Source organism: Parasteatoda tepidariorum, chromosome 5 (assembly GCF_982258835.1).
Source record: "Parasteatoda tepidariorum strain Cologne lab strain chromosome 5, Ptep-v5.0, whole genome shotgun sequence".
NCBI lineage: Eukaryota > Metazoa > Arthropoda > Arachnida > Araneae > Theridiidae > Parasteatoda > Parasteatoda tepidariorum.
Window position 1 is genome coordinate 49081741 of NC_141759.1, and position 24488 is coordinate 49106228.

At 29.7% G+C, this 24488-nt stretch overlaps 1 protein-coding gene across 2 annotated transcripts in view; it reads left to right on the forward strand.

Moving 5' to 3' along the window:
* Window positions 1-24488, forward strand: part of LOC107446126 (uncharacterized) — a 91951-nt gene that overhangs the window by 23366 nt on the left and 44097 nt on the right. For both annotated transcript variants that reach the window (XR_015433705.1, XM_087163861.1), the window contains exons 4-9: window positions 6128-6238; window positions 11694-11810; window positions 14308-14445; window positions 18430-18576; window positions 19934-20179; window positions 22338-22586. Coding sequence is in view for 1 of the 2 variants with exons in the window: in XM_087163861.1 (XP_087019987.1) it covers window positions 6128-6238; window positions 11694-11810; window positions 14308-14445; window positions 18430-18576; window positions 19934-20179; window positions 22338-22586 (1008 nt within the window). In the remaining variant the exon portion in view is untranslated. The remainder of the gene's footprint in view (window positions 1-6127; window positions 6239-11693; window positions 11811-14307; window positions 14446-18429; window positions 18577-19933; window positions 20180-22337; window positions 22587-24488) is intronic.

Consider the following 24488-nt stretch of genomic DNA (forward strand, 5'->3'; position numbering starts at 1 on the left):
GTGGAGAAGAGTGTTCGAATCCCAGATGTGGCTGGTCGATGCGAATTCCGCAACCGACCTGCACCAACCACTGTGCTGATGTAAAATATCCTCTTTAATAGATGGATCAGGGTTTAAAGTCTCCTTGCTGTCAGGCTACTTTTGGGAGGTGTTCGTGATTTTCCTCTCCAAGTGACGTATTTGTGGGTTAGTTCCATCAGAAAATCCTCAACGGAAACAAATTTCTTTCAATACTTGATCTAGGAGTTCCCTCGTCTGCTGGATTAGGTTCTTACGAGGCTATGGGGTAGAACATTGGTAGTCGCAAACTCAAGAAAATTGGGTCGGCTATTCAACGGAAATCATGGTCAAATAAAACGCGGTGATACATTTGCACATGCACAGTGACACATTTTCCCCCAGTCCTGCAATATCCAGAAAGAAAATCCACCATCTTGCAGTTCTTTTGCACGACCATGTTCAAAGTCAGGGAGCTGTTGATTATGGATTCTTCGTCTTCTTAAAAGCATTCTTCATTAACAACAACTCACTATGTCAAAATTTAACCAAAATTAACGCTTTCGAAGAACACATATTAAAAGTAACCCTGATGTTCATTGCGATAGAATAGAACTATTTCCTTTGCTCTATTCTATCGCAAAGTATATATAGAATGAAACTTTAAATTCGGAAATCTTCTCCAATGATCAGCAGGCCATAGGTGTAGGAGGTTTTGAATATGAAGATAAACTTAACTTGGTTTTTACCGTAGATCGCATAAAGGCTACCGATTACCCAAAAATACTAGAAACTAATTTATTGCCATTTTTCAGGAAAATTGGTAGCTCGAGCCAAATCTTCTAGCAAGATACTACCTCAATTTACGATAAAATTTTTTCACAGTAGTGGTTTTTCATCGCAGGTTGCTTATTGCTTCTCCTATCTCCTAACTTCAATCCCTAAGAATCGTAGGGGGCTGTTTCCATCTGTAGGGACTGTTTCTATCTCTAGGGGGCAGTTTCTAAGTGGCTGTTTCTATATGTGGCAAAATTGAAAGATACCACCATTGATACCTGGCATAATATTGATGTCACTATCCTCCAGGTATTGATAAAAAGTGAGCAACATTTCATGATTCAAGTCATATTTAAGTGTGGCGAGTATTTTGGCCATATATAGGAGTGGCTTTATATCGATTGGACATCTTTTTGAATTGACACCTTTTACTTATTCGTAAAACATTTACATATGTAAAAAAACACACACTTACTAAAAAAGTGCAAAATTTAATTTATAAAAAGTATTAAAAATGATATCAAGCGTCACATAAACACTGCTATTAAGACTACATATTCAAAAGTGTGACAGCTAGATCCAGTAAAGCTTAAAATTATAAAACAAGGATTCCCGTACTCGCCTGTCTAAATCAGATATCAATAAGAGTTTTAATTTCATTTAACGTATACATTTTTGCCATAAGAAGACATATCTCGCTAAAAGTGGCAGCTAAATAAGGCTGATGACGAGATAGATTTTATACATTTTTAATATTCTGGTCGTCACAGTTAACAAATTGAATTAAAAGAGAGGAAACAAGCAAGATAATTATTTAATTTTTTGGGGGATTATCAATTCTGTTTTTAACTTGCAGCGTTTAATAATTGGTAAGCAATGTAACATAAAACTCTGACAGTAATTTATTAAAAACGTACGGGTAAAAATAATAAGGGGTTTAAAAAAACAACAAATTAAAATTTATTAAAGCTACATTATTCAAGTGGATAATTGTTTAATAGGATAACAAAATAATAGGAAACAATTTGATTTTTTTGAGTCCTAAAACAAATAAATATGGAGCTTAGTATTTTCGAAAGACGTCAGAAAGAAGGGTTGTTCGTCGATTGTGATAAAAGTTCTTTTTACTTTAAATAAAGCACTCTAAGCTAGTTGAGGCTTGATACCTATTTTAATCAGACAAAATTTGAAACATTTTTTCTATTTAAAAAAGTAGTTTTTAAATGTTTTTTATGTCTGTAAGTTTTTTTTACCTACTTAAGTTTCGATAAATAAAATAGTGTTAATATAGCCATTAATTTATTCACATTATTTAAAAAAGGAATATTAAATTAAATTAGCATTAGGCACTAGTGAAACTTTGAGCATGATAGCTTGTTAGAAGGGGATCGAAATTTCGATTGGTATTAAATTCTGCCAGACGTTGATATAGCTAAAAAAATTCTATCAAGAGCTGTTTAACAAAATGATACTTGATACTTGTATTGTTAATTGATACTTTTAACACTTGTAACTCCATTTAAAATTTAAACACATTAGATAGTCAGAAAGTGGTCAAAATATTTAGTAACGATGAATTTCAGATAAAATCATAGAGACAAATTCTGCTTGTGTTGGTCAGAAAAAGATTAAAACTTACATTGTTCTCAGACAAAAAGCTGTATTTGAAATTGAGAGTACCTAAGTTATTCGGAAAGTGATCAAAGATTTAGGGTAAAAAATATATTTGGTGATAAAAATCTTTCTGTAGCAATGATGCCAATGAAACTTTTACTGCCACTAGGCATAGTGTTACAGAAAGAAATTTAAACCCACTGGTTAGTTGGAAAATGGTCTAAATTTTGATTAAAATTTTTTTCTCATGACAGATCCAAATGTGATTTTATAAAAACTGTAATAAAAGTAAAAGAAACGTTTTTAATAATTTTGGAAACTTAATGATGGAAATTGTTTTTTACTTAAATAGCATTATTTCAATTGGCATTTTCATGTGCAAAAGTAATTCACATTAATTTCAAAATCGATTACTTTGTATATGAAGTTTTAAAGGAATAAAAATACTTAATAAAAATAAGAACAGTATATGAAAGAGTAGTTTTTAATATTCTTATCTAAGTGAATTATGGTCATTAAAATATATTTTAGTATAGTTGTAAAAAATAATAAAACAAAACATAAAATTGTGACACAGTTATGATCTCTGTAAGAAAATCTTGTAATAAAAAAATAGCAATTTAGTGAAAAATCGAGCTAAATCTAATCAGTGCTAACAAAAATCTTCTAACAAAAAAATCTCTTTCTGTGCTATTCCTTGGAGAGAATCGCTTAGAATATAAAACTTTCACCTTTATTTTGGAAAAAAAATTCTCGATTTTAACTTTTTTTCTCTGTCCTTCAAATTTCATATAATATTATTTAATTTTCATGTTTTATGTACAAAACATTGGTGTCAATTAGAAAAATTTCGCATTCAAGGGCACGATAAAAAAAACCTATCTAAAAAATTTTAAATGTATCTCATTTTCTAATTATTTAATTAAATTTTTTCTCTCCATACTTAAGGATACTATTGTTTTCGTTCCCTTTTCATCGCTACAATAAAGCAAAAAGGTTTTTGGATTATCAATACTGCGCAATTTCAGTAATTAAAATTATTTAGTTAGTATTATTATTATGTAGTTAGTATTATTTAGTTATTATTATTATTATTATTATTATGTAGTTAGTTTTATTTAATTAGTATTATTATTATTATTTAGTTAGTATTTTTGCTATCTATTCATTTATTTTCATTTTTTGAAAATTACTAGCCTGAAGATAGAACCCTGCTCAGATGCCCACTTTCTCTACTCTATATTGCCATGCATACTAAAAGTTAAAATTGCTAGTTCCATGGTGTACTATTTAAAATAGGAAAGAAATACATTCAATTTATTTCTAAGAAGAATATTTATGCAGAAAACATACCATTTCTGTAGAACTGCTGTTAAATAATTTCAAATACAAGCTCTTATTATTTTTACCGAACAAATATCTTGTTTAACAATAGTAAAAGTTAATGATTGTTAAAGATGTGGGTGCTATCTGATCAACTTTTTCCATTGTGATTTTTATTAATTATTATTACTTTTTTGAGCTTCTCATTTTTTTAAATATAATAAAATCAAAACATAAGAAGACGATCATGGCTAAAAAAAAAATCACATTGAGCAAAAATGGGGTTGCTGGAGATAAAGTGAAAAATACGCGCTATTGTTAATTGACGAAGTTGCAATGCATGATGAATGAGTGCTAAAATATGCCTGATTTAGAAAGGAGGGTACAGCGCATGTTAGACAATGGCTACATTAATAGTCAATTCAAATTCCAATGGATGAATTTTTTGCATTTAATCAATAAAAAAAGATGGAGCATTAAGACCCTGAGGAAAATATAGAGAACTGAATGTTCAGACAGATTGATTATTCACATTTCACATTTCAAAACCATTACTTATTACCAAGTATAAATTGCCTGATAAAAGAAACACAAAACAACTATCATAACTCCATTTAGTGATGATTTTTTTATTCTGAGAAATACTCCATCCACCATTCAGCATTTCAAAGCAAAATTTTTAGGGCATTTGATTTTTTATTTCAATACTTGAAAGATATCTTAATATTTTCATCATCGAAAGAGGAACGCAAAGAGTCAGCAATATTCACACACATTCAATACTAATTTTATTTCAAAATAAAAACTTATTACGAATTACGAAATTATTTTTTTTATAAATATATCCGTATAATATTTAGGGGTAGCTTTGATTATCCTTATGAGTCCTAAGAGGGTATATGTGAATACTCACTTAAGACACGAATATCATTGTATACATTAGCAACAATAAAACTGTTATGTTTTGAATAGCACAACGCATGTTAGCAATATATTTCTTTGTTAATGAAATGAAATCAAATTTAAAATTGAATAGATTATTAGATGTTCGACAAATTGTGAAACTATTAAATTGGGAAATGTTTAAAAGTTCAGAGGCATAAATTGCTCGTTTCTCCCACTTTTCAAATTTCTGAACTCTAGCTCAAATGCTACTGGAGTTATAGGAAAAAGACACACAAGTAGGCCTCTATATTTCATTAATATATATTTATTTTGTCAGAAAATAAATCAGTAATGGTGTTATTGAATTTTGAAAAATAGTTTTAGACATACACTACCGGTCAAAAGTTTGCGAAAATTTTGAAATCTCCAAAAAAAAGTTCTAAATTCAAATGTTCATAGAACTGCGAAAAATCATTCAAATGGCATGAAAATTTGATATGTTCTAAGGTGAACCCTCTACAGTTAGTTACATATGATCAAATTGCAATACTTCGTTTTTTGCGAACTGAATCCAGCTTTTCATCACGGATTGTTTCTATGGTGAAAAAAGTTGTTAAGTTTGAACACTTGCCAAACTTGCAAAAAAAATTTTTTTGTACTTTCTGTTAATAGAAAATAGTTATTTGAACAGTTCTATGTAAGCCCTCAAAATTTCAAATCGATTTGATTTTTTTTGACGAAGTTATAGAATTTTGAAAAACATGTGTACTTTTCTCGATTTTTAAGCATTCCACATATGCGGTCCTTTGGTCTATACATCTTCGACCAAAGAACTTTTTTATTTTAATGTTTTCTATATTTTCAAATAATTAATATTGATTATAAAACAAATATTCTTATTTATCGAGAGAAGTACACATGTTTTTCAAAATTCTATAACTTCGTCAGAAAAAGTCGAATCGATTTGAAATTTTGAGGGCTTGCATAGAACTGCTTAAATAACTATTTTCTATTAACAAAAAGTACAAAAAATATTTTTTGCAAGTTTAGCAAGTTTTCAAACTTAACAACTTTTTTCACCATAAAAACAATCCGTGATGAAAAGCTGGATTCAGTTTGCAAAAAACAAAGTATTGCAATTTGATCATATGTAATTAACAGTAGAGGGTTCACTTTAGAACATATCAAATTTTCATGCCATTTGAATGATATTTCGCAGTTCTATGAACATTTGAATTTAGACCTTTTCTTTGCAGATTTCAAAATTTTCGCAAACTTTTGACCGGTAGTGTATATATATATATATATATATATATATATATATATATATATATATATATATATATATATATATATATATATATATATATATATATATATATATATATATATATATATATATATATATATATATATATATATATATATATATATATACTATAACTGGGCTCTACACGAACATTTTTATCCAACGTATCCATCCGCTAAATAAATATTTGGCAAATAATTTACAATAATTTGATCATTTCAGATCTATGCTATTCCAATCCTTGTCAGAATGGTGGCTCATGTAAAATTGTCGACAACACTGTCCGGTGTGACTGTCCATCGAGCCATGCTGGGCCATTATGTGAGAAAATAAGTATGTCAGTTTCATATTTATATTACATGTATTTTTTACATTATAACAATAAGACATAAATAATCAAAACACATTACAAAAACATATTACAATAGTAAAAACTTATTACAAACTCCTCAGCAGTCAATAACAATAACGGAAAGAAGTATCGGGTTTCGTTTTTGCAACGTGGCGAACAGAAAACACTGTAGGCCATGTTGCTTTTGGCTGCACCCTACACCAGTGGCTCCCAACCTTTTGTGGATCATCGCCCCCCTCTTGGGGTTGGCTGACACATATCGCCCCTTACTCTTTTTGCTCAAGAAACCATTCATTGCTGCTTGTGAGCAACCAAACACTGAAAATATGCTATATTATTTGATTTTAATTTAAATTGTAATGCGAATAAGGAGGCACATTTATCCTGTCATTTTTATCAATTCAAAAAAATTGTGCATCTTTTTTTTTCAAAAAGAAATGATATTTAAAACGGAATAATCGAAACAAAAGTAATTTTTTTTAAATTCAAATTTTAATGTAATCAAGAAAAAGTTAAAACTAAAATTTAAGAAAAAAAATGAAGAGGGAGAAAGTACATTTTTACCACTTCAATAACTGCCCTGTGCTTGGTGTATTTCAAGTTAAAGCTTGAATGTCAGATTTTATGCTCGTCAGATTTAAACGCGGGTCTCCTTTGAAGCAAATGTCCAACCTATCTCTTTGCTTTGTGAGCAGCTGGAAGACAGAACTAAATCCTCTCTCCACTAAATATGTTGACGGGAACGAGATGAGAAGCGGCTCAGTTTGTTTCCACAATTGTGGATAAGTGTCCATAAGCTAACCCAAGCTAACTCGTAACCATATTTTTTAAAGACGACTTAAGCCTCACAGTCATACTTCAAATCTAAAATCTCTGTCTACAAAGAGGAAGTGAGCTTATCCACAACTTCGAAAGAGAAAGGATCGAAAATACAATCCGGAATTTCTAATTTCATCAAATCTTTAAATCTTGATTCCATAAATGATCAAGGTGATCGGGAAAAATTAAGATTTTATTTTCGAGAATCTTGATATCTGCCATTGAACACTTTTTAGGAATTGGAAATTGCATTAGCTCTTTGCAACCAATGTTTGACTTGTAGATATCAAACTTGGCGATGAATGAAGATTTGATTCCCTTAGCCTTGATAATGTTCATTTTATTTCCTTGAAGTTTAAAGTTGATTTCCTTCATTTTTTTCAAAACTATGAGTGAGGTACGCATTTTCCAACTTGCGTTGCTTCAAACTCTCACTTAAAACAGGATCAGTGGTGTCGAGAAACTCAGTAACCGAATCCAGCAATTCGAAGAAACGACTCAGTCTCCTTTTGAAAGTCATCTCACAGCTGTATGTAGGTGCAGGAATTCGAAATCTTCATCATTTTCATAGCAAAGTTCTCAGAACAAACGGTTATTAGGAGAACTAGCTTTTATTTTATTGATGCCAGAAATAACCAATTTTTCGCAGCCAAAAATTGACGATGAATGACATAATGAATGGTGAGATAACTCCCGGTACTTCTCGTTTAAGGTGGCCCAAAAACCCAGTATGAAAACCAGACATGGTTGGAGCACCATCTGTTGCACAAGCACTTACATTTGTGAGGGAAATTTCTTTTACCTCAAAATAATCTTTGACCAATTTAAAAATCGACGATCCTTTTGTATCTGTGTTCAAAGTTCTTGTAAACAACATTTCTTCGTCAATCTCCTTACTCTCATTTATGAATCTCACGTAAGCTAAAACAGCTTTGGATCTATCACAGTTGATTCATCAATCTGCAACGCAAATTCACCTTCTTTCAGAAATTTGATGAGTTTTGATTCAACGTCGGCGGCCATCTCATCAATACGCCTGGAAACAGTATTATTGCTCAGAGGAACAGAGTGACTTATCAGATTTCCGCCTGCGATACTAAAACGTATGACGAAAACGATTCTGCACTTGAATTTTTTTAAATTTTTAACTATCCCAATTCTTCGTCTGCACCAGAACCATAGGTTTCATATATATTTTCAATTTCAATCTCAAATAGTTTTTATTATTAATATTATTAGCAATTTTCATCTTTTGAGTACTCGTCACCCCTGATCGCCACCCTAAGGATTATCGCCCCCTTGAGAAGCTCTATCGCCCCCTTTGGGGCGATCGCCCCCAGGTTGGGAACCACTGCCCTACACAAACATCAATAACATACGAACTCAAAGATATTTAAAATAACAAAATAAAATTGTAATACGTGGTCAGTGCATATTAAAACTATACCCAAGTCCACGTTCAATTAACTCACCACAATAGTGGTGGATAAACTGAAAACTTGTAATAACATGACATTTATAAACAGCTTTGATTTCGTTAATATTCTTACTACCTATTGCCTCTTGAACTTTTATTATCAGCAATTTCTAATTTCGTTCCATTTTCCTCTGCACAAATTAAGATTTGTATTGATAAATTTCTAGCTCTTTTAAAATTTTGTCAATACAACGACTACATTAGTAATGACTGTTTCGTACTCCTACAAATTATTATTATTTCCAATTTTAGTTCAACTATGCCTAACCTATTTCAAATTTCCTATGAGAAACAATAACGAGATAAATCGCAACTTTTTATGTTATGATATGCATTGACTGGATATATTAATGATATACTAATGACTAGATAATGATATACTATGACTAGATATATTAGCGATATTCATTAATTTTTCCGAATTAAAAAATTAACATCATTCAATTTATCCTAATTGCTTAAATCTTGTTAAAAGTAATGAGAATGATATTGCATTAAACTTTTTAGATTTACATGTAGTTTTGGGCCTTGAACCCACTATCTCCGTATATGATAAACTTAACCCTTTCCTTCTCGCTCCCGTGAAAATGACGGGGTGAGATTTCGCCAGCTATTTCTCGCTCCCGTGATATTGACGAGCTGGAGTGTTCTGTAGTAACGCGCCTGTAAGAATAAAACTAATTCATTTCTTTTGCCCGGAAAACATTTTATTTCTCATTATACACACCTGATGGCAGTACCAGGATATTTTTAAGGTAATTGTAGATAGTTAGTTTATTTTATACCAGTTGCAGCACTAATCAAATACGTAATACAAATACAAAAGCCAAAGAAATAGGCACTTTTATGACCGTTTTCTTGAAAATTAACCTATCGTTAAGGGCTTAAAGACGTCAAATTTGAGGTACTTAGTCTACAAAACTATTTCAATTGCATTAGTGTCAGGGTGCCAAGAGGTATTATCACATTTTGAATTATCAGATTTAAAAGAAATTTTTACAACAATACCAAATTTACACTGGAAATGGAAATTTGAAAGCTAAACTTTTTTCAATACTTTACCAATTAATTTTGTCAATGACCTTTTGACTGAATTTAATATTTAAGCTTAAATTTACCCTTTGTGATTCACACTGTCCATAATTGCCTAAACCGTAACCGTAACAAATATTTATTTATGACGCACTATCTTCAATCCAATATTTTAAAAGGATAGGTGTATAGGAACGTAGATTTGGATATAGTTTGGTTATGCACTGACTGCGGATTAAACTTTAATAACTGAAAAGTATTTAAGTTATTTTTATTATCTTTGAGGTCTTATGTTGTAGATGTTTGTGTAGCATACAGCCAATAGCTAGAGCTTTTGCTGTTCATAGCTTTGCTGTAACAAAACCCGACACTTATGAAAGTGAGAAACAGGATCTGCCTAATTTGAACAGATTTTTTAGCTACTGATTTGCCCGGATTGGATTTGCACATGGTAAGAATATAATTAACAAATAAGTTCTTAGTAAATTTATTATTAATATCACACAATTAACTCAAAGATATAATGTAGAACTTAATTACTTTAGTTGTTTTCTGTCCATTTTTTAAATTAAATTTTGAAAGAGTTTGTCGATTTGTTTTTTGGATATAAGCATTACATATTCTTTGTTATTTTTTATAAATTAACCACAAATTTCTTTGTTAATTTAAATGTTTACCATGAGCAAATTTAATTCAGGCAAATCCATGGGTAGAAATCTGTACTAAATGGACAAATCATGTTTCTCTCTTTCTTTTCTTAAATCTGTAATGTGGTAATTTTACAGATAGTAACTGTAATGTGGCAAAAATATTTTAAATCATTCAGGAAAGATTCCGGTACGAGTAAGTTCATTTGAGTTCGCTATTGGCCTTATAGATTTCGGCTCGTGTTTTGTTCTGTATCTTCTTTACATTTCTTTTTTTTTTTACTTGATATATTTTTTACATATTGTATTCTATTTTAGTTTCAATTTTTTAATGCTTCTCTTATATATATATATATATATATATATATATATATATATATATATATATATATATATATATATATATATATATATATATATATATATATATATATATATATATATATATATATATATATATATATATATATATATATATATATATATATATATATATTAAGGAACGATCAAAAATTGTTACGCATCTATTTGGACAAATGATACAATAGAAATTAATAAAATTATGTTTGTCTGCGCTAATAGCGTTAACTGCAAATGAATCTAATTAGCAATTAGTCTTGAATTTTTGAAATCCAGATTTTTCAATTATTATTTTTTAAAAAAGGCATTTCTGAATTTGATGTTACAAGTCTTAATTGTGTAGCTTAATTATTGTGTGGCAAAATGTACTAAGGGACATTCAGAAGCACGAGTTTTTAGGAATAAAACATGCACTTTTCTGCTGTATGAATCATATATAATTTTCTTTCTTTGCAGTTCAGATTTAACAAATGGGATTAAATAATAAATAAGATAAGACATTTTGTTTGATTGAGTTTTTATGAGAAAAAATGGGTACCATCTATTAATTATTTTCTTACTTAAAATTAATAAGCTTACTTTAAACATGACAATTTGATTATAATTCAGATTGTCATGTTTATAGTAAGTCAGTAAAAAATATCTTTCTTGCTAGAAATAAACGGCTTGCCATCCTGCAACACTAGATTGCTGCTGGGCGTTCTTTTGCTATCACAATGAGATTCCATGGCTTGGGGGATTATGTATATGAATTATTGCTTCAAGAACACTTTTAAAGCAATGTGTGTAGATCATAAACTGCAACTGTTCGTAAACTGAAGCATACGATTAAAGATGAAATAACTGATGTTCCCAGAGACAAGTTATACCTAACATTCTTGAATTCTTATGACCAGCTATTAAATGGTGGAAGCCAACAGAAAGTACATGTTTCTGATGTTACTTAAAAAAAAAAACAGTTTGCAACATTTTTGAAAGTCCAGATAACGTGTTTGAAAAAATATTCTAGATAATTTTGCATTGTTACAATTTAATTATCTTTGTAATTTTTGTATATGAATACATTAATAATCAAGTGTGTATGATCGTTTTTGCTCTCAGATATATGTACTCAAAACCCTACAATCTGTAGAAATGGTGGAACTTGTAAAACAACACCGTCTGGAGGATATAAATGCAATTGTCCGCCAAATATCTCAGATCTGAAATGCCAAAAAGGTAAGAATGATTATCAAAGCTTAAGTTTCTAATAAATTAAGTTAGCACCAAAAATCTAATAAAGAATGAGTAAATATAGCTAAATCTATTACACGCTTAAATTCATTTTAAATAAAAATCCCCTTCTTATTGATTTCATTAATATAATACTGAGCCCACAAGGAAATAAAGTCAAAGACCGCAAAAATACTTATTTAAATTATGTTTTGAAGAAATATCAAAGTGTTCTCTTTCTCCAAAACATTTGGCTGGTATAATTTATCGAAAACAAATTACCTTTCTTTTAAAGAAAATAGCAAAATATACTCCAAACAACCTTTTAAAATATATGTTCATAAATTAATGTTAATTGATCTGCATACACACAAACATTGGCATAAGACTCGCTATAGCAAACTCAATTTTAACCTTAAACCTAACATCATTTAGATTTTAAAATTTAATTGTTTTTTAAAAAAATCTACATGACAAAAAATTCAATATATTTTCTTTATAGAAATGTATGTTAGACATTATAGTACAGTGTGAAAAATAGAAAAGCGAACACTTTAGTAACTTTTCATCTAATGATTAGATTTTCACGTACCAAGTTGCATGATTAGATTGACTAACTTCAAACATAATAAAATGCTCACGTTATTTTAATTTACGAAATCAGACGGAAATCATACTTGCCTTAAAAAAAGTACTTATTTTTAGATTTGTTTTATAGGCCGATGCAATTTGGGAAAAGATGTAATCTTCAAAATATAGTTTCATATGTTTACTCAGAATAGTGGTCGAATGTTTTAACCCTTATTGTTAATTTTACTTTTTGCGTATTTTGCCATATCTCGAGAACTTTTTAAGCTAATCAGAAATATGAAAGCAAGAAAAATTAATTTTACTTCTTATTAAACATTAATTTCGCTTTTAAAGCACTTCACCCCATTTCAGGAAATAAAACTAATAAAATAACTGTTTCAATCAATTGTAAAACTGGTTTATCAAAAGAAAATTCAGAGCAAAATTTTTTTTTTTATAATTTCACATTGTTTATTTGATTAATGGTCAAAGGAATTGTAAATTATAAGAACACAAACACTTACTTCATTTTAAGCTCTTACTTCGAAGCACTTACTTTATTTAAATGCCAAAGCCCAAAATTTGAATGGAATCTGTTTCTTGAGAAATGTAAATTTTGAAAATATAACAAATCAAAGAAATGTTACTCAGTATGAAAGAGGATCAAAACTTTTGAACTCTCTCCAGCCTAAACTTATGGAATCATATATTATGGGACCAATTTCTTGATTGTGACTTCTCACCATTTTTGTGGGTCTTAAATCTAAATCCCTGAAAACAAAGATACGTTTATTCAAACAACGTAAGTTGTTCGATTTCGTAATTCAAAATATCATTTGAGGAAATAGTTTAGCATATTTAAGGCAAAAATTCAAATATTAAATCAGAAGCTTTGAAGGTACAACACTTCTTAGAAAATGAGGGTAAATCCTTATGCTGTTTGGGTCTTCAAACTATTTGAGACTTATATCATATCTATAAAAGATTCATATACGAGAAAGCTCTAAAGGTTATTGTACAAAATACTAGCTGAGAAAAGAGATACGATATAAAATCAAAAAATATATGTAAACCTATAAAGTAAACTGAGCTTGATGATGATTCAGCATTTTATCTTATCAAATCTTTAAAAACTCATTAAATATTTAACAATTTGAGCACTTTTTTAGAGTATTTCTTATTTATATTATATATCAATATTAAATGTAAACACCACCGAGCAAAAAAAAATCAGGTGACTTTGAGTACAAATTTGAGATTGCATATAAGTTAAAACCTCATCAATTATTATTATTATTATGAAAGTTACATAATTCTAAAAAAGGTATGGAACTCAGATTTTGTTAATAATGAGTCACTTTGTAACAATTATAAGAACCTGTCAATAATCATGTAAAAAGTATAGCAAATATAGCAATGTTTTAATATTTTTTTAATGTTTTATCAATATTTTAATGTTTTATCAATAGTATAGCAATATTTTTTTATAATTTCCAATTTATATTATCCTAACAATAATCAAGCACATTAAATTGGTTAAAATATGACATAGTTGCTACCTCTTCCGTTTTCTAGATAATAATTCTATTTTCATATTTAATTTGGTAATATAATTCATGCCTAAATATTTCATTTTCAGTTTTAAAAATCTAATTTAAAATGATTTTGAGTTTCAATCTACATGAGTATATAAGACATAGACATATAAAAAGCTTGATATTATGCGAGAATTTTGTTTGGAGCTGATAAAATTTTTAAAAAATGAACTGCTTCTGATGTTCACTATATTTTTAATTTAACTATTATTAATAAAAACGTTTCTTAAAATGCAGACAGTAGCAAAAACAAATTTATGTCTAAAAATGTATTCACTATTTCTTAATGAAGTTTATGTTAAAATGTAATATTTTTATATATTTTTCTGTAACAATAGGATGTGAAGACTTAAAAGGAAATGAAGAATGCCAAAAAAGAGGAGAGCATTGGACTTGTTATAACAATAAACAAGACGAATCTAAATACACGTGCAACTGTCAGACTGGATATAAAATAAAGGACACCAAATGCATCGGTAAAAAATATACATAAGAACTATTTTTAATGCTTGAAATAAAAGAAATGTTAAACGAGAAACATTTTAAATTATTTACAGATTTTTAAACATACCACTGTAATACATTCAAAGATAGTGCTAATAAATCACAATGCTTTAGTTATAGAAACAGACCACGAAATAAAATATTCAAATAAATTCAGAGTAGGGATAAAAATGCCTGCTAGTCATTTGGTGTTTAATTAGTGTTGTTTACACTTAATTATTAAAAAAAAAGAAAATAAATGAAGAACTGTAAATAACGTTTGTGAAAAAAATCCCATGTTGTATTCGTCTAGCAGCGTGCTATTATTGTAGTCAATATACAAGGCGAATATAAAATAATTTTGCTGACATATGACCTTACAGAGTGCATACGTTTAAGTGAATGGAACTAAATTCGGTACATAAGCATTGTAGTCTATGCATTTAAGAATGTTGTTAAATTCGATTGCGTGTCTCTTATGTCTGTAGTAACAAAATTTCAAAACATTCCAATTGCAACACCTAATTGGTTTGATCGAAACGTAATCCTTACAGCAAGATATCTAAAATAGAGTTGGAACGATATTTTTAGCAGAAAGGATCGCAGCAGGAGCCGCCAATTTTACGTGTTTACCAATACGAAGAGAGTGTGATAAAAACCGTGTAGTGAATGGAGACTGATGCACGTTAAATCTGTCGAGTCTCAAAGTCCTCCATGTTCACAGAACAAATCAATACATCTGGGGGTACTGGTCCAGGAGTTTCCCTGTCTTTTGGATTGGTACAAAATTACTACGGTACTTAGGGTGCGGAGTTGAGCATTAGTAGTTATAAACTCAAAATTGGGTCGGCAGTTCAACAGCGGATATAAAAAAATATCTTATCTTTGCACATACTACTAAAATTAATGAAAACTTTCACTTTCGCTTCATGTTCACATGTTTGTTTTGTTCGAAGCTTTTGTAACAAGTTTGACACATTTTTTCACAGCAAGGAAAAGACAGAGAAACTTTGTTACATATTTTTTTAATAGACATGGCTCTAGACTTACTGAATGGTGAGTGAAATTGGAATTTACGAAACACAAATATTTCGAAAACGATGTATTCGCAATTGTTTATTTTCTTAAATTAATCAGCTCTATTACGAAAGTTAGGTTTCGTAGATTTTTAAAAAAAAAATTAGACTTATTCATTGAAAAAGTAGAAGCATAATTACTTTCTCCATGAGCCATATTAAAATAAATGTTACTACTAGAGTGATTGCTAATATGGATACACAATATATATAAATGTGTATATATAAATGACTGTATGCCTATATATGTGTTCTGTATATACTCCTAAGCCATCAATCCGAAAACGATGAACTTTGGCATACAGATAGTTCGAAACACGAAAAAGGTCACTGTCGACATTAGAACATTCTACGAGAAACTGTTTAAGTGGAATAAGCGAAACACGAAAATGGAATTTTCTAATTGTTCAAGAGTTAGAAATTGTCTTACATTTAACTAAGGGCAATTTAGTTTTACAAATATTATAAATATATCATTACTGATATTTGACAACCTAGAGCTCTATTTGATAAAAAAAAGTTTATTTGACTTACTTTAATCTTTTAGGCACTACGTCAGATAAATTCAATGAGCATTATTAACGTGGTATTTGTGTATTACGCCACCAAATTAATATTTCTAAAGTTATCGGAAATCACATGTTTATTTTGTTTAGAGAGTTCTTTTAAAATGTGCCTCCGTAGAAGTAAATAATTTAAAATCATCTATATATTATTATGCATAAATCAAATATAATTATGTATCAAAATATAATTAAGTATTCAAAGGCAAAATTAGGGGGAAATGGTATCTTTCGTTTATTAGAAACGTAAAAAATCGCAAAAATATTATTGACGTCAATGATTTTAAACTAATTTTAGATGATACATATACATTACTGTTAAAGTAATAAATCCGGCTATCATTAACACTAACCGGTCAATATTAAGAATAACCTCTTCTTTTGGTCAATGTGGGAAATATCGCAAATTATTCTCTTTAACTGGTTATTATTACAGATAACTAATGATGCATACCCTCCAACTTATGAGGATTCTGAAAATAATTCTTTCTAGTGGTAGCTAACCAAAGTAGAAATTTTTTAAGCAAATGAATCTGTCATAAAACTTTTATCCGAACTTAAGAATCTAGCCATATGGCCTGCACTTTTATAAGTAATAGTGAACAAATTACGCTAAAATTAATTTTTTTAAAATATTAAGACATTAATTTTGCTACCACCTGAAAAGAAGATTTCTGAAACTACGGAAATTCCGTAGCAATTGGAGGGTATCAAACATCATTGATGTCTGATCAATGTGATTAAACGGTTAACATAGCATAGGGACATGGATGTGCCTCTTTGTATTTTTCTTAAGGTTAAAGTGTGAACATACCCTACTGTTAAATATACCCTATTGATGTCACTACTTTATTTTATTTTCACTCATTCATAAATGCCCCAAAAATATCACTCACCTGGTTCTTCCACTAAACTCTTTAATTGCATTGGTATATGCTTTCCGGTTTTGTGTTTCTTGTTCATTGTTGATTGATTGATTTTTTGAGACTGGCAACATGACTTTCAACATAATTACAACGAACCCGCAAACTTTGGAGGTGTTGAAAAGACACGTGTATATGTGTGAACTCAAAAAACTGTCAGTTGTCTTGAAATAAGTTTTTGAAAAGCGTTCAAAAAAATAAGCGTCTTTGACATGGAGAGATAGAGTGCTCCTAGATTTCGCTTTAGATTCGGACAAAATGCAGAGAAAACTTTTACAAAGCAAAAACTGGAAAACAGATACAGTTTTTTTTCTGTCACGAGCCAAGATCTTAAGGTCGATTAAGGAATTCTATGAGAGAAGAAAAGAGGATGGAAGATTGGTCATGCTGTGGTAAGCCTTCACTTTCTAGAACAGAATAAAATTTCGATATAATCTCCGGATATTGCATGTTCTTTTCTCTCCTGACTGCAAAATTATCAGAAAACTATTGAATTTTAATCACATTAGCGTTCATCAGAATTTAGATAATTAATCTGAACTAAAAAGAAAGTAAATCATGTGATACCAAATGCCTAAAGAATTTCATCCCGAGTCACAACAATATTCTTTGTCCGGAACTATGTAAGAACGTGGAATTTAGAGCAGGATACACAGGTTTATGGCTTCTAATTTGATTTGATTTGTTCATTTACGTCGCACTAGAGTTGCACAATGGGTTATTGGCGACGGTCTGGGAAACATCCCTGAGGATGATCCGAAAACATGCCATCACAATTTTGATCCTCAACAGAGGGTATGGCACCCCCGCTTCGGTAGCCCGACGACCTGCACGCGAAATCGAGCACTTTACGGAAGAACAGTTTAACGAAGAGCAATACCGCACACACTCGGTCCCTACGCAGACTGATCCAAGGGGTCACCCACCCACACACTGACCGCAGGCAGTGATGCTTGACTTCGGTGATCTGCTGGGAACCGTGTCTTAACGATCAGTCCACTGCGGGACTTATGGCTCCAAAACTCACACTACTATTTAAGTATGTATGATCAATTTCTTTAGGGATGATTGAGAGTTCATCGCAAGCACGTCAATTTGAAACAGTGGGGAAAAATAATTAAAAATGCTTTTACTGATCTGAAAAATAATATTTCAGTATTCGAGTTCCAAAATTTTATAAAGATTGGAATAGAGGGAGAAAGGAGAATTCTTTAACTTTTCTAATTAATGCCAATCAGGGTACAAAATTAAGAACAATAAATGTGCTGATAAATATATATGTCTCAAATTAATTAACGTCTGATTTCAAAAAGAGTAGTGATATATTTTGGAAATTCATGACCAATTTTTAAAGTGCTTAAAAAGTAAATTTGTTTTAAATTCCTTATATTATATACAGTTCATTTGTTTTTCAGCTATAACTGGTTGTGAGGACAAAAGAGGGAACAAAATATGTCAAGAAAAAGGAGAATTCTTTACTTGCATTAATGACGAAAAAGATGCTACTCAATTCAGATGCGAATGCCAACCTGGATACAAAATTGAGAACAGGAAATGCGTCGGTAAAAATGTTTAGCTCTTCAATTTCTATTTCTTTGGAATTTAAAACAATTAGTGATTTTTATGAAACTCGAAATGAGCCCTTTGAAAGCATAGAACTTACTTTTTTTCCTGTTTATATATTTTAGTTGCTGAAGCTAAATACGATTACCCGTACGAATTAGAAAGATTTTAACTCTCAATAAATGAGTAATCGTGCATTTTTGTGCTTTGGGGATAAATAAGAAAATCTTGTATGAATTTTATTTCTTAAGTAATCTTAATGCTTACAGAATAAAGATTAAAATGCTAAATAAATTTTTCTTAATATAAAGTATCAATTTTTTAGTTATTTCCTTAAAGATTTACTTATTATTAGATAGTTTCGTCTTAGAGAATAGACGCCATAATCAAGCGTTTAGAATTTTTATAAAAATTATGTACCACATAAGAGAACCGTAGGAGAAAGAAAGCCTTCCTATTGTATGAAAGATAATTATCTAATAAAATTTACAATAAAAATATCAATTTATCACTAAGCATGCATTTAAATATTTTCATTTGACATTTTTAAACTTTCGAAATTTAAGCAATGAGGTTCATAAAGAGGTATATTTTTGTATTCCGATGATAAGTATTAAAAACGTATTTGGAGGCAATGCTTCCGGGTGCGTGAAAATTGTAATTTTTTTTCTAAAACTGAATACTATATAAGTATCATTTTAATGAATATAAAATAAGTATCATTTTAATGAATACAAAATTTGAGCGAATTTGGTCGAATATAGTAACTAAGGAATAAAGTTTTAAGGATACGACTTTTTAAAATTCGATTCATAATTTGCATCATTGCTTAAAGATTATTTAAGGTAAATTTTAAAATTGATAAAGCTTAAAATTCTTAAAATTCATAATATAGCATGTGTTAATTAAATACGCACGTTTATTATATACAATTTGTTTATTTATTAATGCGTGTAAATTGAATAAAATTCAGTCACTTTGTTACTCTTCTAATAAATAAATAAACTAAGAATAAGCAATTGTCCGAAAATAATACAGCAGTGAACGAAAATACTTTAATTAAATGTTTTTATTATTTTTCTAACTTCAAAAGACATTTTAAAAATTTACCAAACCTAGGAGTGTATACTTTATTTGCTTAGAAATATTACTTTTTTTTCTTTTCTTTCGAGTTGTTATGTGAAGACTATTTAATGGTTGTTAGACAATATTTCGCTTTTATAAGTTTTTGGTATTCATTCCAATATATTCTATAAACTAAAACACGCAACAGTTTCTGAAACTTTAAATCAATTAGCATGTTAATTGTGTAGTAAAAAATTATTTCATGTGGTAATTCTGTTTTATCTATTTCAGGTGTATGTGCCAAAATATGCCAAAATGGTGCAAAATGTACTAAAATGGGAAAATATGAATTCTGTAAATGCTTACCTGGAACTTTTAGTGATGATTGTGGAATAATACCCGATTGTATTGATGAAGTTGTAAAATGTAATGAAAAATCTGATTCAGTTTGTGGTTATAACGTACGATTAGAAGAAGCTGAATGTATCTGTAATAATTCTAGTTTAGCATACGACGGGAATACAGAAATTTGTAGGGGTAAGTTAAAGACTAATAAAACTGAAGAACACATTTTTGGTTGCATTTATGCAAGTAATTGATCCTTCCTAATTCCAGAACGGGGATTTCAAATATGAAATGAGTTTTGTTTCTAAAGCTAAACAATTTTATTTTTAATGACATCGTTTATAATAGAGAGTCACGTAAACGTTGCGACAAACTTTTAAGGAGTTAGGGCACATCATTGGATTTAAAATTACAGAGGAAATACCCGAAAATGTCTTCGTGTGCGGCTAGTAGCGCTTCCTTATTATGATCTGTTCAAAACACACGAAAAAACAGTTCATAATAGGGAAGAGCCACCTAGCGGCGTATGACGACATTTACGGGTATCTACTTCTATGCAATTTTAATTGTGATGATGTGCTCTCCTAGAAGTTTGACGCTACAATTATGCGATCCCTTGTTATATATAAAAATTTTAAGTTTGAACATTTTGACAAAAGAAAGGTTGAAAATTTTATAAAAAAAAATTAATTTGGAGAGAAATATCTGAAATTAGAGTTACGAAAGTATCTAAGACGTGTTAAAAAATTTCATGAAACGAAAACAAACAAAAATTTGTTCCCTAGAGTAATGTTTCTCAACAAATTTATTAATTTCCTACACAATATATAAGGAAATTTTTGATTGATTTGCAATATTGCATTGTTTTGAGTAAGGAAAGAAAACTGATAATGAGAAAAAAACTGGGTGTTCCATAATTATTACTCTTGATATTACCTTTCAGAGCCATGTCAAGATTAATGTTAAAAACATGTACACATTAAGGTTGGCAAATTAACCCTAAATCAAGAGGAAAATACTTTCAAAATCTGGAGAGTTTCTATTGTGAAAGAAAGAACGGAATGAATTAAAATCTATTTTATTACCGGAGAAAAAAGAGAGGCGTTAAAAAGCGATTATTACAAAGATCTCCAAATTTTTTCCGGCAATAAAACTGGTTTTGATAACTTTAATACCATCTTTTGCTCTAGTAAATAATATCGCTCATTTGGTGAAACAATGACGTAACTTGATTTTGCAGTTACGTCTTTGTCTCACCAAATGAGCGATATCTTTGCGGAAACATTTTTTTTTCACGGTTAAAATGTTAATTTATGAATGCTTCATTGACATCGTTTTTAACAGTGATTTTAAAGTACAGATTAAGTGAGATAATAACGGGAAAATCTTGCATTTTTATTTAGTTCAAAATAGCATGACTTGTTTCATTCGTAATAAAACGAATATTTTTTTTAAGCAATACAATCTAAAAATTTCGCATAAAAGGATCTCAGAAATCTGAAAAAATGAAAATATAGCTTATTTATGAATATTCTTTTACATTGGTGTTTACATTAATAAAAATGTGTACAAAAAATCGGTAAAAGTAGAACAGATTTAAATTTCGACACAATACTACTTTTTGCATGAAAAGCAATATTTTCATTGGATGCGATTTTCAGATTCTCACAATATACAATATCGGCAACTTTTATTTCATATTATCACTGTCGTTGAACAGCGGGCACAGTTTTGAGTTCACGACTACCATTGTTCACCTCCGAACCCTTATTTTGAAACCAACCCATAAGACAAGGGAACTACTGTATCAAGCTTTGGAAGAAATTTGTCTTCGATGAGAACATGTTCAATAGAACTAACCCTAATCTCCGTTAAACAGAGAGGAAATCCACGGAAATCCCGTGGTTAGCCCGGTGGCAAGTGGACTCTAACCCATGATCCGTCTATCAATGGGTATATTTTTTGTCAGCATTTTGGTGGGTGCGAGCTGGGTGCGGAATGCATACCCATCAGCCATTGCTGGAATTTGAAACCATTCACCTAATTGGAAGGCTCTATCCCTTGACCCAGAACGGCTCAGTATTGGGAAATTGAATAATATATTTTGAATATTTTTGTGAAAAAAGCTGTTGAAAATTAGGATTCCATATTCTTTTTATTGTTATCTGTACTTCGCTAAACCCCGGAGCAATTAAAGTAAATAAAGAAAAGATATTTTATCAGAAATTCTAAATTCCGAAATTTTTCGAACTATAAATTAAGCTAATTTTTTATTATTATTTTTTAACTATCAAATTTCAGTTTTTGAAAAAAATCCGCAGATTTTTAAAATTTTTTATTTTACTTTCAGTTACATGTAATGAAACAGAACCATGCAAAAATGGAGGTACTTGCAAAACTGTGGGAAACTATCACTTTTGTGACTGTATAGAAGGTACTTTAGGAGACAAATGCGAAAGTGTGAATTCTTGTGTTGAAGAAACATTAATATGCAATACAGAAAGCGGTGCTGTCTGTGGATTTAACGTATTAGATAAAAGACCAGAGTGTTTGTGTAGCAATGGATTAAAATATGATTCCAATATCAATTCATGCAGAGGTATACTTTTGATTTTCATTTGCTTTTCTTATAAACCTCAGCAACAGTTAAAATATTTACATAATTTTATCAATAAAAAATATGTCTGTCTTTTACAGGAGAATATCTTTTCCTTTCATCTAAGCATTGCAAGAGCTAGTATTTAGATCATTTATACATCTTATATTAGATATATTGCCCTTATTTTAGATATATTACTGTCATACTCCTTCTATTAAATATATTTTCCTTATATTAAGTTTCGATACTAGACCCAACGAGCACTTAGATACGCGCTCGTATCTAAGTACGTGCTCTTTAAAATTTTTGGAGCTCCTGTGGTCGGTCGCTGAACAGTACCAAGGGTACAGGGATCTGTGGAAAATTCCTTCCCCTTCTATTCTATGTCTAAATTGAGAAAGTGGCCTCATAGATTATAGTTATCTTAGACAAATTATTTTTATATTGCATAAATTAAACTGGGGAATTTTTTTTTCTGTTGTTATATATATTTTGTTGTTATTTATATTATTATTATTGATTTAGATTTTCGTGACATTGATTTCAAATTTGTAATCGGATTCCTTCTGCAATCTACAGTTTTTATGGAATTTAAAAATACATTCCCATAAAGAGGATTTTTTAAAATTAAGTGTCATCACTTTTGCTCTAGGTAGTGAGTAGTAGGTAGAAGGCGATAATACATTTAAGTTAATGATAAGAAATGATATGCTAATTAATTAGTATATATAACTAATTAATTAGTATATATATTAATTAGTATATACAGACGATATTTTAAGTTACGAAATACTACACAAAAAAGTACTTTCTCTGAATAAACATATCAACAAATTTCAACGAATCAGAAAGCTTTTTTTCAACAAATTCGATTTCAAACACCCAAAATATAGAGGATTGCCGCAATGTGGGGAATATGATCCCGTTTGTTTGGTCAGGAGAGCTATACAAAGTTTGGATCCCATAATTTTAATTTTACTTCTCACGTATTTTGCCATATCACTAGAAATTTTTAAGCGAATTGAAAAAAAAATTGCATATATTAATAAAATTCCTTTATCCAAAGATAATTCGATGTGAAGAATAAATTTTAGTAAATATTTATTATTTTTTAAAATAATAGTCGAAAAATGGGAAAAATTTTATATAGGCATGAAATTTTTACATGACTTTAAATTATCTAATTTTACATGGCAAAATACAAAATTTGAGCAAAGTCAGTTGAATAGTTCCTAAAAAAATCGAATCTTAAAGAAGTCGTATATTTAAAACTCAAATTCTCATGAAACTATTCAATTCAAGTCGCTTAAATAGTTCTCGAGATATGGCTAAATGCGCAAATGGTAAAATTAACATTAAGGGTTCCAAACGTTAGATCGCTCTCCTGTTTAAACTATGGGAACCATGTATCACCGGCTACCCCCTTAATTTTGGGGTTAGAAATCCGAATCCGTTGAAAAGTTATTCTGGGTGGTTTATGATGCACTGTATGTAAATAAACCTATTAGTTCTTTATAAACTTTTTCTTTCTGGCAAAAAAGAAATATCATTCTGAAAATTATTTTTAGCTTCTTGAATAAAACTAACATCAAAACCACCATAATAACCACCCTTAGTCCATGTTTATAGACTTGAAGACAAAACGGAATATAAAAGCGTACACACATGTAAGAGCACTTACCATATTTTTTTAAAGGTTAAAATACTACTAAAATTTGACTAAACGGAGAAAAATATTGAAACCTGTTTTATAACTAATAGGAACTTGAAGGTGTACTGAATAACACTTGCTGTATTTAAACAAGTAATTGATCTTACCTCATTCGAGTGTGGGGATTTCAAAGGTGAAGTTAGTTTTCTGAAGAAAGTCAAAAAGTTATTTCAAAGTGTTATTTTTAGTTC